The sequence below is a fragment of the Magnolia sinica genome, chromosome 17 (assembly GCF_029962835.1).
Source record: "Magnolia sinica isolate HGM2019 chromosome 17, MsV1, whole genome shotgun sequence".
In the NCBI taxonomy this organism is placed as follows: domain Eukaryota; kingdom Viridiplantae; phylum Streptophyta; class Magnoliopsida; order Magnoliales; family Magnoliaceae; genus Magnolia; species Magnolia sinica.
This window is the reverse complement of record NC_080589.1, coordinates 16301728-16316562: the sequence shown is the minus strand read 5'-3', so window position 1 is coordinate 16316562 and position 14835 is coordinate 16301728. Positions and strand designations below refer to the sequence as shown.

Sequence of the window (14835 nt, the reverse complement as noted above, 5' to 3'; positions counted from 1 at the left end):
ATCAGGTATCCTGTAATATGTGAGACACGCCTACACTTTAAGATACCTTATGTTAGGTTTCCCACCCTTCCATACCCCATATGGTGAAGCTTTGCTTTTCTTAGATAAAATTCTATTTGGGATGTGGCACGTTGCAAGCACTTCACCCCATAGACTTAGTGGCAACTTTGCTTGTATTTGATCATCTCTATTAATGACTTGTTCTTTCTTTCTACTATACTGTTTTGTTATGGTTTGTATGGTGCAGTGCACTGGTGTACTAAGCCGTGTTCTTCACAGAAGTTAGAGATTTCACTTGAGAAGTATTCTCCTCCTTTGTCACTATGAAGATTTTTTCTTCTTTAATTAATTTTCTACTTCTGCTTTATATACTTTGAACATACTTACTTCATCTTTGTTGGGTTTTAGGGAATCGTCTTTCTCGAGATTATTGTTTTAGGTCTTTTCTACTGTTTATACCTTGGACAAAGAATTCTTATTTTTAACTTTCTTATCACGGTTGTGAGATTCTTCCTCAATTCTCAAATATTTCTAGATTTATTCTAGCATGTAATCATCATTCTTATGTAAAAACTTCTTCTTGCACTATTTCCACATTGGGGGTAATTTTGTGATAATAATCTTGACATGGAATGAATCAGGGAGATCAATTTTAAGGGCATTAATTTTGTAAACAATTAGATGCAATTCTTGGATTTATGGCAGCAATAGTTTATTATCTACCATGTTAAATTCCAAGTATGGCTATTAAGAACTTATTGGTACCTTTTTTATTCGGCCTTAGATTTGAATTTTACGGCAATCCAAATTTCTTTTGCCGATGTAGTTTGCATGTACAAATCGTATAACTGGTCAAACAACACATTCAGAATGTGTCCACGACATAACAGTTCATCTTCAGCTCATTTGTTGCGTGCAAAAACTTGTTCAGGTGTGTACTCGCCAGTTGCCTCAGGTAGAGGCTAAACATTAGGATCCAAGATATAGTAAATCTTTAATGCCTTCAGTAAAAACTTTATCTTGTCTTGCCACGTTGTAAAGTTAGTTCCATCGAATCGATCGAGATGAATCAAATCCTAGTTCATCAGTTTAATAGAGGATACCCCTTCGGTTTCCATTACAATAACACTTTAAAAATGTCGAGAATTTGATAATCTTAAATTACAGATTTATAATTACTGTAAAATATAAGGAAATATGAAATCGAAAAATATAATATTAAGGACAAACTAAAGCATGTGTAATCATGTTGTCCTTAAAGTGTTATTTACCTCTTCTCAAAATAATTGAGACTGCTGACAGGTTGCAAGAAAATCGCTTCTGGGATACGATGAGCCTGTGTGTGGTTCTGTGTTTAGTAAGCATGAAGGAACCATTAGTGAAACTCTATAAACACAACTTTTCTGAGAAGTTTAGCTTTTCTGAATTAGACACTACACTGGTTTAGTTCTTGTGGACCCGTTGGTCCTAGCAGTCTCAGGTTGGTATTGAACCTGATGGCTTAATCAGAGAACATGTGGAGCTTGCTAGTTCATATGAGAGAATGAATTGGTTTGCTTAAGATGATGAAATGAACCAACCAAGCTCGGCTTATATAGGTAAGGGTGACTGGATGTTTTGCTCTAGGGTCATTATTATAATGTATTATAATGGACTGTTTCCAACTATTGGTGAGAAATTAGCTGTTATTTGGTAGTTTCTGACTATTTTGTATGTGGGAGACCAATTGCATGCTGGCCATTTAGACATAGTGACTAGCCGTTTATGATTGTTCGGCTAGTCACATGCATCAATTTCTATATAGTTTGGTTTATTACTTTATGAGCAGTTATATCAGGTCTCTTAAATAGCTAGTTTAGCTCCTATATAAGACAGTGATGTCTCTCTTAGATCTGTTACCCGTAATACTTCGAACCTAGCCATATAACCCATCTCTCTTAGCCACTGTCACACCGCGACTCTCACTTCCCTTATGTCGGTTTGTGTAAGGTTGCGAGGGAGCGACCCATCTGTGACATGATGGGCATATGCGAAATGTGCCACTAGCGCCTCTACAGCCATACTACTTCATATGCACATGCCCTTGCACTGAGCCCGTGTCCTTGCGTGTGTGTTCTAATGCGAACAATGCTTCGCATTAGAACATGCAAGTCTTGGTACTCCTTTGTCTCACCAAGCAAATATTAAGGTACTCAACACCTTACTTGATGATTTTTTCTTCTCTCCCATCTGATATGGGAATATTTCCAAAGGTAAAAACCAACTCTTTTCACAAACACATATATATATCATTCAAAATATTTTTTAACCAAAACATTTCCCCTAACATCTATAAATCCAAAGGAAATAAGACTTGCCTGTGTTTTCATATGTGTGTTCTAGGTAGGACTATTATCCTTGTATTCTTCTTGGTTTTCCCTTATCTCCTTGAGGACAGTTATATGATTAACTCTACCAAATATAAAGTGAAATTTCATTGCATCAGCTTAAAATACAAAAACATACACAAAGAAAGACAGAAAATATTATATTTCACATTGAAAACACCCCCTTAACATTCTAAGGAAACATTTCCCTTCACCAGAACCCTCAACTTAAGACTCCATATATAACTTTAATACATAACTAAGATCCAAAACGTAATAATTAGTCATATCCTGTGTGTAACTTATTATTATTATTATTTTTATATGATATTAGTGCAGGATTTGTATTGCACTACAGTGTGGTGACTCCTCCTCGTTTGAGAAGCATTATCAGATGGCTCCTGCTTCCCTGAGTGGGGTCACGCTCGAGCTGAAGAGACATCACCTCGTTGGTGGAGCCCACCAACTGACCGCCTATGAACACAGCCGGTAGAGGTGGCGTACGACCTAGAAGCCTGACCAACGCCTTCTCCATTTCTTTTCCACTGGGTTCTTGGTCGAGCTCATAAACAGTTGCATGTGCCCCAAACTCAGAGAAGAGTCTCTTGATAGAGTGGCACATGCAACACGAGCTGTTGCTGAAGATCACCAACTTGTTCTGGCCCGCCAATCTCATCACCTGCTCCATCCTAGCAATGGAGAGAGAGAGAGAGCTTGAAAATTTGATTGAAAGAAAGCTACAAAGGCTTTGGTTGTGATGAAAATGAGGTCGTGAGGAGACTTATTTATACGCGTTCGTGGGATGGTGGATGGCATTTTTTAATGGAGGAAAGCGTGAGAATGCGCAGATATTTGGCTCATGCCCAAAATACCCTTGTCATTTCTTGGCAGTGACCGGGGCTGTCGCGTCAATTGCTAAAAGTAAAAATAAAAAAAGGCGGGTCTCTCAGGGAACGGATTGGCTACACCCCCGAGTAACTCAGTACGTTCTTATCGTACTGAGTAAACTCAGTGCCCACCTTGAATGTTTGTTATCCATCCACACCGTCCATTCGTTTTTTCATCTAATCGACCATACCACAGGAAACAGCGGGGATAATGATATCCACCGTTGAAGCCTTTCTAGGCCCAACAATGATGTTTATTTGTCATCCAACCTGTTCATAAGATCGTACAGATATGGATGAAGGTAAAAAATAAATATAAACTTGATCCAAAATTTCTGTGGCCCCCAAGAAATTTTCAACGGTAGAAATTCAATTCAACTTTTCCTATGGTGTGGTCCATTTGAACATTATATATGTTTCATTTTTTGTTTGAAGCCTTAAAATTATCTTTTAAAATAGATGGACGGAGCAGATAAAATATATAAATCATAGTGGACCATACAGAGTTTACTCAGTACGCTAAGCGTAGTGAGTTACTACGTACGCAATCCACTTCCCCCGTCACTAGCCCGGTGTCTGTTGGTCAGTGCTCTGTGGGCGCCACCATGATGTATATGTTTCATCCATGACGTTCATCAATTTTTACAGATCATTTTATATCCTGATCCTAAAAATTATAGGGATATAAATTTCAGGTGGACCACACCACAGGAAAAAATAGTGATTGGATATCTACCATCAAAATCCTCCTAAGGCCCACTGTACTGTTTATTTGACATCCAATCTGTTGATTAGGTCATGCAGACCTAGATGAAGGGAAAAAACAAAGTTCAGCTTGATCCAAAACTTTTATGGCCCCCAAAATTTGATGGGTGACATTCATTCAACACTGTTTCCTGTAATGTGGTCGACTTGAGAGTGGTATATATATCATTTGTGGTCTCATAACATAAAATGATCTAGAAAAATATATGGACGGCATGGATGAAACACATACATCATGGTGGGGCCCACAGAGCACCGACCACCAGCCATTGGCTGGTGGCAGGGGGAATAGCCGATCCGTTTCCGTCTCAACGGTGGGGCTCGTGATTTGAGTACGCCTCCGTCCGGATTGACCCAGACTGATACCAAGTGTACGGAATATGGGTGCATGGGCATGATCCAACATACTCTATCGTTTAAATCGTACGTCTGCACATTGTTCCAGATCGCATGATTGGTGGCCATCTCTTGGATGAATGGTAATCTGAAGTTTACACCATCGTGTAGGCCCCATTTTGAACTGGATTATCCATCATACTAGCCCAGTGTGGATGCGGGGTATTTATTATTATTGGCCCACCTTTGATCTGGACCATACCCATTATTTAGGTCCACATTAAATATTGGGTCATCCATCAATATGGGGCCCACCTTTGATGTGGACCATCTATATGTGAGCCACACCTGATATGGACATTCCATCATGTGGGCCTCCTTTGACGTGGAGAGAGAGAGAGAGAAAAGCTTATTAATGTAACTGGCTTTTAAGTTGATCCTTACCGGACTAGTTTAAGGGCATTTTGAATATCACCGGATAAGTTGCTTTTTAAGTCATGTTAAGTAATTAAGAAAAGTTTTTCACTTAAGTGAGTTTAGTAAACATCATTTTAAAGGTAACTCATATGTTAAAAGCTACTTATCTAATGTCTTTTTTAAAAATCTTTTTGACTTGCTATTTCTCTACTTATCTCTCTCTCATGGTCCATGTTAAAGGAGACTCTCTCTCATGGTCTATGTCTATGGAGCCTCAATGATGGATGGTCCACATCAAAAGTGAGGCTCACACACAATGGACTATGGTCCACAATAAGGGTGGGCACCACTAGATGGATGATCTCGTATTAATGTGGAATCACATAATGGATGGTCCACAATCAAAGGTTGGCTCATAATGATAAATAACCCACATCCAAAGCGCTAGCATGATGGATGATCCACTTCAAAGGTGGGGCCTACCAATGGACGGTCACATCAAAGGTGGGCTCCACATGATGAGCAATAAACATTGAAGTTGGGCCCCACCTGATGATGGTTCAGATTGAGGTGGCCCCACGTGATGGACGATTGATATACATTAAAAGTCTGCCCCTAATGATGAATGATCCACATTCAAGGTGAGCCCCACATGATGGGTAACGTACATCAAAGGTGGGGGCCACATGATGGACAATCCACATCAAAGGTGGGTTCCAAACAATGAGTAATTAATAATGGTGGGCCCCACATGATAGATGGCCAACATTAAAGGTGGGCCCTACCTAATGAACGATGCACATTAAAGGTGAATGGCCCGCATCCGGAGGTGGGTCCTTACTCTTGCCCGGGTGGTAGACTCTTCGGAGTTTCAACTCCTGGTCAAGGGTTCAAGTACTCATAGGTGGTGAAATTCCACCCGCGTGAATGTGTAGGTGTGTGTGTGCGTGTGTTAAAAAAAAGAAAAAAAGAAAAGAAGAAGAAGAAGAATGGCTCGCATCCAAGGTGAGCCTCGTGTGATGGACAACACATATCAAAGGTGGTGCCTACGCAATGAACAATCCATGTCAAATGTTGGCCCCGAATGATGAACAATGGATGTGAGGGGGCTAAACAGACTTACGAAATAGTCACTTATAATATTGGAAACCAAACATGTTTTTCAACTTTTTATTTATTTATTTATAATAAGTATGTTGTTTATCGAATATACTTATATGTTGATTAAGTAGAAAACTATGATGAGTTTGTAGTGTATCCAAACAACCCTCAAGTGAAAAAAATAACTTAATGACTTGATATAAAAAGTAATTTATTTGGTGGTATCTAAATAGGCCCTTATTTTTATTTTATTACCCGTGAGAAGCCTTGTGCATAAAAAAAAAACTATGAGCTAGAGTCGGGGCCCCACGTTATATAGAGAATAATCATTAGATGAATCCTTTCATTGTAGTGTATTTTAATAAAAGAATTTTTCTTTTGCTGCCCGCCATTTCAAATTTGATGAGATCATTTTAGGGCATGAGCACAAAAAATGGGAGCGCATGACCTCAGGCACAAAGATATCTTTGTGGTTAGGGCTGTATGGGGCCAGCGGATCCATAACTCAAGTACGACATACCACATGAAACAGTGGGGATTAAATGTTTGAAGGTAACATAAGTTTTGGATCATGATGATATTTGAGTGGTAATAACTCTATGAACTATTTCAATGGCATATAAACATCATGGTCAGCTCCAGGAAGGTTTCAACAGCTGATGCTCCCGTTCCCGCTGTGTTTTGTGTGGTATGGCTCACCCAAGGTTTGGATCCATATGGTTTTTAGGTTTCCATCCTATTGTAGTGTTTTAAAATAGATTGATGTAGAACGGGTAGCGGACACTTTCATGTCCAACATGGATCAAAGAAGGCCCGATAAGAGGCAGAAGTCATCAAGACCGTTAGAATCTTATGCATATCTCGCAAATTGGAATGAGTTACTCGACGTATCATATATGATTTTGGGGTAGGAGGAGCTACTTTAGCCAACCAACTTGGCTATGCCAGGTTGCCTATACTAAATTTACGAGATTCCATCATATCGACAGTCTAATTCCATGTTTATTTCTGTTTTTACTATTTTAAGTAAGTTTTGGTTTGATTGTAACTCTTCATCCATTGGGCTTTAGGAGTTGTGTCCAACATGAAAAGTGTTTAAAAAAATTAGAAGCATAATGTGGTTAAGTGACATAGGACACTTACTATAAATAGAAAATTTACTATTTATAGTGAGTTAAGAATTTAAGGGAGTTATAGTTTAATTCCTAAACTTCTTCCAAGTTTTGGTATCCCCGTTTAAAGGGTTGTAGATTCGTTTATTAATCATTAATAAATTTATTTCGACTTTTTATAATTATTTCTAGTTTCTATTTTTCCTCATAGATTCGAGAAGTCTCTGTGAGGAGTCCAAATGAGCTTCGTGGATTCAAAGTAGTTATCTTTGAGGAAGACGGTGATCGACCTCATCATGATCGTCCCTGCATCACAGATGGACGGAATGGATTTATCACAAAAATCTTTGTGAGCCCCACACAGCCTCAGGCATGGAGATATCTTTGTGCTTGGTCACATGCAATCCACTCTCCAAAAAAATGAGGCAAATCCAAAGCTCAAGTGGACCACACCAACGAAAGAAGTGGGGTCAATAATGCCATCGTTGAAACCTTTCCTAGGGTCCACCATGATGTTTATTTGCCATCCAACTTGTTAATAAGGTCACGAAGACCTGAATGAAGGGAAAAACAAATATCAGCTTCATCCAAACTTCAGTGGCCTCAAGAAGTTTTCAATCGCAAGCATTCAATCCCTGCTTTCTATTGTGTGGTCCACTTGAGGTTTGGAACTAACTCATTTTTTAGCTCACGCCTTCAAATAATCTCGCCAAATGGATGGACAGTTTGGATTTAGCACATACATCATGGTGGGGTTTGGAAAACTTGGTGACATCAACACAGCACACTTATGTAATCTGCTTCCCTTTTAAACTATTAAAAAAAGTTTTCACCTATAAACTTTACACTACTTGCTGTGGCTTACTCATTAGAATGTGTTTTCTATTTTGGTATGAAACTACCCTCACTTTACGGCACTTGGTAATGACCCCACTTTCGTTGGATTCATCGGCATACCACCGTTAGCCCCAACAGTATGTGGGGCCAACCTTGTTGTTTGTGAGGGTTGATGGTGTTGCTGGTAGGGTTTCTTGGTCAGAGTCGGATTTCAGGGGGCGAATTGTTTTTCTTTTTAACTTTATTTGTGTTTTGCTTGTCCCGAGGTATATGATAGGTGGGTCCCCGCCTATAGATCCTACGTACCCGAAGCTGAGAATTGTTTCTCTGATTAAAAAAAAAATAATAATAAGAGAAAAAAGAAGAAGGAGAAGAAGAAAGAGAGACAAGAAGAGTGATGGCTGACCTGTTTCCAGGAGGATTCGGTTTGGACTGGTTTTCTTTTTGCTTTTTCATCTGGGGAATCTTTGCATGTAGGCTTATATGATAGGCTGGATCCAGGTGTTTTGGTGGGGCAATACTGAATGTCTTATGTTAATGTTTGTAAATAATTTTTTTAAAAAATAAAAATAAAATCTACTTCTTAAAAAAACAAAAAAAAACCTTATGGTTTGTGAGAAATCCAAATTGTACATCTGTTTTTCTAGCTTATATAAGGGTACAGGTCTGAAAAAAGGCAGATCCAAAGCTCAAAGTGGGGCCACTATGGCCAGAATATTGTTCAACGGTGGGTGTTTAATCCCACCATATCTTATTGTTTGGCCCAATAGAGCTTGTTATTGGCCTATTTTTCGTCCCATGCCATAGAATGAGCTGACAAAACAGATAAGATGAACGGGATGAATTTTCCATAAACATCTTATGGCCCCATAAATGTTTCAACCACGGGCATTTAATCCCGACAGTTTCATGTTCATTTGGCCCACTTAAGCTTCGGAACAATCTTATTTTTGGCGCCATGACCTCACAAGAAGTGGCAAAAATGATAGATGCAGTGAATTTGTCACAAACATTAGGGTGATTGTCGTGGTAACCTAATTCTGACCATATATGGGGTCCACTTTTTTGTTGGTGAGAAATCAAAATCCACCTTATTTATTTGTTTTGCGAGTTCATTTTAGGATATGGGCCTAAAAATGATACAGATCAAGAGCTCAAAGGTTTTTCAACGATGGGCATTCCATTCCACTGTTTCATGTTGTGTGTCTCACTAAAGCTTGTTATTGGCTTCATTTTTTGGTTCATGCAATAAAATGATCCAGAAAAATAGATGAATGAGTTGGATTTATAAAAAAAATATCACGTGGCTCCACAAATGTTTCACCGGCAAGTGTTTAATTCCACTGGTTTATGTTCATTTGGCTCACTTGAGCTTTATATTAGCTTTATTTTTTAGCCCATGCCCTAAAATGAGGTAGAAAAATAGATGGACGGAGTAGATCTATCAAGAACATCATGGTGGGCCCCACCTACGGTTGAGCAACCCTCACCCACCAACGGTTGAGCAACCCTCGCCATATGGACTTGTCCACCAAAACTCTGGTCAGCACGTCCACTGAACCTATGCCAACATAACTCCGGCCGTACATGGTGCCCACCTTGATGTTTGTAAGAAGAATCTAAATCCTCAGCAGCGGGAAAAGGGGAATTCTCATTGCTTGCATTTTCACTGGGCCATGTAACATCATTGCACTGTTGGAATCATATCATCCGTGATGACATGCCCAATGTGAAAATGCAGGAGAAAGAGAATTCCCGGCTTCGCAGCAACAGAGGATCTGGACTCTTGTAAGAAATATAACCTGTCCATTTGCCTTTCCATGTGCCTAAAACTGAAGTTGATCTGAACCTCAAAATGGCTCTCTTGATGGCTCTAAGATGTTTTAATAGTGGTGTAGACACTCCACTTCGGGCAGATAAGTTTGTCTGAATAGAAACTCTAATCCATAGCCTTAACCCTAAACTAAACCTCAATTCATACCCTTAATCCTAAGCCAAATCCCATCTTAGAATCATCCCTCAATCTCAGAATCATACAGTATAATCCATATCCATCTACAATCAAGTGTCTATCCTACTAAGGAGAGTGAGAGTGATGAAGAGAGCATAGCCTAGGTCCATCCCTAATACTAACCTTTTGAAGCTGATCCAAGTTCAATTCAATCAACTTGATGTGATCCTTGCCACCCTACCGTTTACCCAATTGTTTTCAACCAAGCTTCATATAGTTATAGCATGTATATGCATGACTCATCTCATCATTCAACACACTTTGCACTAAATTACCTTAGAAGTATACTCCAAGGCTGGCGGATTAAATCGGATCTTGCCTAACAGAAAACAAATCAATTATTTTACGATTTTTCACAAGCATCACGAGAACTGAATCCATATCTGCAAAAACAATTAAATCTTATGAAGTAAATACTGTATAGCTGTAGGGAAACTTCAACGGTGGACATCTTTGTCCCAATTATTTCCCATTGTGGGCTCTACTTGGGATATGGATCTGCTTCATCTTTGGGCTTGCGGCCTAAAATGATTTTGATAAATAGGTAGACAGTGTGGATTAAACATATGCATCAAAGTGAGTCCCACTCAGTTGCAGCCCTCTAGAGGGCTGTCCGCCTTTGACGGACGGCTCCAGGAAGGTTTTCAACTGTGGGCATCAATCCCCACTGTTTGCCATGGTGCAGCCCACCTAAGATCAGGATCCACCTCCATTTTGGGCCCTGTCTCTAAAATGAGGTTGAAATAAATGTACGGCGTGGATGAGACACATACATCAGTGATGTCCAACCCACTATTTAGACACATACATCAAGTGGGACCTCAGTCCCGCACCCAAAAAGTTTCAACAGTGATGTCCAACCCACTATTTCGTGTGGTTCAGTGACGGCACTCCTTATGGATTAGCACCGTCGTGAGTCAGCAACATAATCATTTTAATCACCTTTCTCCTGCTAACTCCTTATGGATCATCACTACAAATTAATGCGTAAAGAAAAAGAACCAGGCTTTGAGCATTTGGAACATATGCACCATGAAATGGGATCCCATGTGCATAAAAACATCTAGGGGAGTAGTACTCCACTTGCCGCATGGAAGCTGAAAAGTGTGAGTTACATCCCTCTAGTCTTCAGAAAGGGCAGTAATCATCATCTTGTTGGAGGAAGGGAACCGAATGGTTAACAACCCCGGGAAAGTGGAGTTCTCCATCACGGGCCCATCTGATGTAGAGCGGGTCATGGACACTTTCATGTCCAAGATGGATCAGAAAAGGCCTGATTGGAGGCAGAAGTCATCAAGACCATTAGAACCTTAAAACATGCATATCTCACAAATCGGAATGAGTTACTCGACGTATTATATATGATTTTGTGTAGGACGAGCTACTTTAGCCAACCAACCAGCCAATGCCGGGTTTCCCATGCTGAATTTGCACGATACCAACATATCGACGGTCGAATTCCATGTTTATTTCTGTTTTTAAGTAAGTTTTGATTTGATTGTAACTCTTCTTCTGTTGGGCTTTAGGAGTTGTGTCCAACGTGAAAAGTGTTTAGAAAAATTAGGAGAATAACGTGGTTAAGCCACATAGGATAGTTACTATAAATAGTTTACTATTTATAGCATGTTACGAATTTTAGAAAGTTTTAGTTGTAGTTTATTTCTGAAACTTCTAAGGCATGGTATCCCTATTTAAAGGGTTGTAGACTCCTCTATTTCATCTATCAATCATCAACAAATTTATTTATAGTTTCTATCTTTCTTTGTGGATTCAAGAAGTTTCTGTGAGGAGTCTAAAGAAACTCCGTGGATTCAAAGTAGTTATCCTTGGAGAAGACAGTGATTGAATTCATCATGTTCATCCTTCCGTAACCCTCGGCCCTTGATGGTCGGCATGGCCACACCAGGAGCCACCCTAGAAGACAAGTGATCATCACTTCGAGGAATCAAGGCTGGATCAACCATAGGCTCAGCTGAGGAACTAGCATGGCTACTAGCTCTCCTCAAAATATCTACATAGGAGCAAGAGCAAGGTAAGCGTTTCACCCTATCTCTTTAAACATTTGAGTGACTCAGCATATCTAAGTACACCATGGAAAGGGATCCACATGGTTGAAAACCTCAAAATCAAATGCACCACATGCACAAGGAAACTCATCCCATGCCCCCACAAAGAGGTGAAAGAGGAATTCCATCCTTATGCAAGCCAATTTTCATAAATGCATATGGACAAGTACAAAAAGAGGTGGATCCATAAAATGAGACTATTAAGCGATCAATAGAACACTCTAGGGCTAATCAAGGCTTGATTAGGCAAAGGTTACCAATTCCCTTTGCACATATACACATGGGTTCCTAGAAAGATAAGGACCAAGTCTCTTATGTGGGCTAGAATGATAATTTGTAGCCCACCCAAATCTAAGGAAAATGCACATTTTCATGTGAATTAGAAGGGACCTCTATGGCTCATCCAAATGCAAAAGATAATCAAGAGAAATTTGAATGTGTTCCTAAATGAGCCAAAAAAGGGCAGCTTATGGCCCATTCATTTAAGAGACTTGTTACTTCTTTTTTTTATTTTTTATTTTTTTAATTTTTTAACACACGCACACACCACACCCCACGCACTAACGCTAGTGGAATTTCACCACCTATGGATACTCGAACCCTTGACTGGGTGTTGAAACTCCCAAGAGTCTACTACCCAGGTGTTGAAACTCCCGAGAGATTTGTTACTTGAGCCCTAGGGCCACTTGGATCCAAAATTCAAAAGGGATTTGAATACCATGGTCCAAATGAGATCAAAAGAGAGCTCCGGCCCACTTAAACTCCAAAAGATCCCAAAAGGTTACCAGTTTATGCCTTTGCCTATTTGGGCCTATGAAGATATGTCAAGGCCCATGAGAATGCCAAAATGAATAAGGCCCTTTTATGAATACTTGTGTGGACTTACAAAGACAACTTAAGATCCACATAGGCATTAAGAAACTAAATCTCCTTGTTACCATTCATGTGGGCTCCAAAATGCAAGTTGAGGCCCATTCAAATAAAACAAGAAGTCAAGGAAACTTAACCACTTTTGCCCAAACCACTTTTTGTGGTTCATTCAAAAATTCAATTCTAGAGGCTTGTCTACTTGTCCACTTCTACATGGACCCAACACAACATCGCAAGCCCATTTGAAATTCAAAGCAACAAAGTAAGGCATGGGCCTCTACCTCTTGGCCATATGGACTCATGAGAAGCCTTGGCCCACCATGTGGAAATTTGGGGGAAAAAAAAATCTGATGTGGGCCCTTCTACCTTCATTGGGCCCAACCATCTATATATATATATATATATATATATATATATATATATATATATAAGAAAGGAAATAAAAAGACAAAGAAAGAGAGGAACCAAAGCAAAACTTGGGCCCACCCAAGTACACATGGGGCCCAAATGGTCACTTTAGAACCATTTATTACATGACAAACCAACTCCCAATTTTTTTTTTTTCTTCCCATGTAAGCTTAATGTGCATGGAGGGAATGACATTTTTACATGTGGAGTGGGAGGAAGAGAGTAGAAAAATAAAGGAAAAATAAATGAAGAGATGAAATCTTGAAAGCACAAATTCCATGCACCACCTCGAGCCTAATAAACACTTGAAGTTCACTCCACACTTGGCCCCATCTAGTCACTTGAAGAGCACCTAGAACAGCAGAGAGGAAGAGGTGTAAGAGGGACGAAAGAAGAGGTGAGGAATGAAAGAAGGAAGGAAAATGTAGGATAAAATCTTACATTTGCACTTACCTCACATTATGAGGGCACTACCCTTGCTATACACACATCCAAATGGACATTAACACAACCAAAAGAGAAGTGGTAGAAGAATAGAAGAGGGTGAACTAAGAGAGTGGGAGAGAGGAAGGGAGAGGCTTGTGAAAGGAAAGCACGCGAGAATGCCCCCCATGGGCTGGATTATATAGAAATGGGTAAGACACCATATTATCCCAAAAAAAAAACCATCTGCAAAGGATTGGCAACCCCCAAGCGCTGCCAGTCACTTTTGGAATGATGGGATTGAGCCTAGCTCTCTCCCAATGGGAAGAGAGAGGCTTTGGGAATGTCACTTGCAAGAAAATCTTGCGTAGATTCTAGATTCAGGTGATGGAAGAGAAGAGAGTGGATAAATTCAACAGTGGGAGGGAAAATCAAAACAAAATGGAATTCTCATGAGAATTTGGATAGATTTGGGGATAAATTGAAGATGCAATTATTGGTGAAAAGAGAATTTCAAAATTATCTTAAAAAATATTTCAATAAAAATCGGCATCGATCGTGACCATCGATTCGCGATCCGATGGACCGGATTATCTTAATTTTTTTTAAAAAATATTTGAATAAAAACCGGCATTGATTGCGACGGTCGATTCACAATTTGATGGATCCGATCATCTTTTAATTTTTTTTTTAAAAATATTTCAATAAAAACCAACATCAATCGTGACCGTTGATTCACGATTTGATGGATCAGATCATCATTAAAAAAATTATAATAGAATATTTAGGGCTGAAAGTCGGGTGGGTTCAACCTGACCAACTCGACATTGGGTTGGGCTTGGGCAGGATGTATCGGGTATGGTCTCGAGCTTGGGTTATCTAAACACCAACTCGATAAAACTTGGGTCGGGCTTGGGTTGAGGTCTTGGGTTGCCCGACCTAGCCCAAACCCGATCGATGCATAAGTTACATGCAAATTATAATTGAGTGTCGATCGTCTGTGTTGAAGGCATAAGAAATTCCAATGTTGTTGGTCTCATTAATCCACGCCATTTCCGATGACTCAAGCTAACATTATATGCTTAATTTTTCAGATAGATTGCATGCTATACAATACAACTTTTAAATGAGTAGTTGTCCTATATTTTAGCTTGCTTGTTTAGAAAAAATAAAGTTATTTATGAAAAATAACTACATATATAATTAATAAAATTATATGTACAAAAAATAAGACGT

The 14835-nt window shown here is 39.4% G+C and overlaps 1 protein-coding gene across 1 annotated transcript; it reads right to left on the bottom strand.

The window, feature by feature from the left end:
• Positions 1-2718: 2718 nt before the first annotated feature.
• LOC131230439 (glutaredoxin-C1-like) lies at positions 2719-3054 on the bottom strand. The gene has a single exon (XM_058226367.1). The coding sequence runs from the start codon at positions 3052-3054 to the stop codon at positions 2719-2721; it is 336 nt and encodes a 111-aa protein (XP_058082350.1).
• Between the last annotated feature and the right edge of the window lie 11781 nt (positions 3055-14835).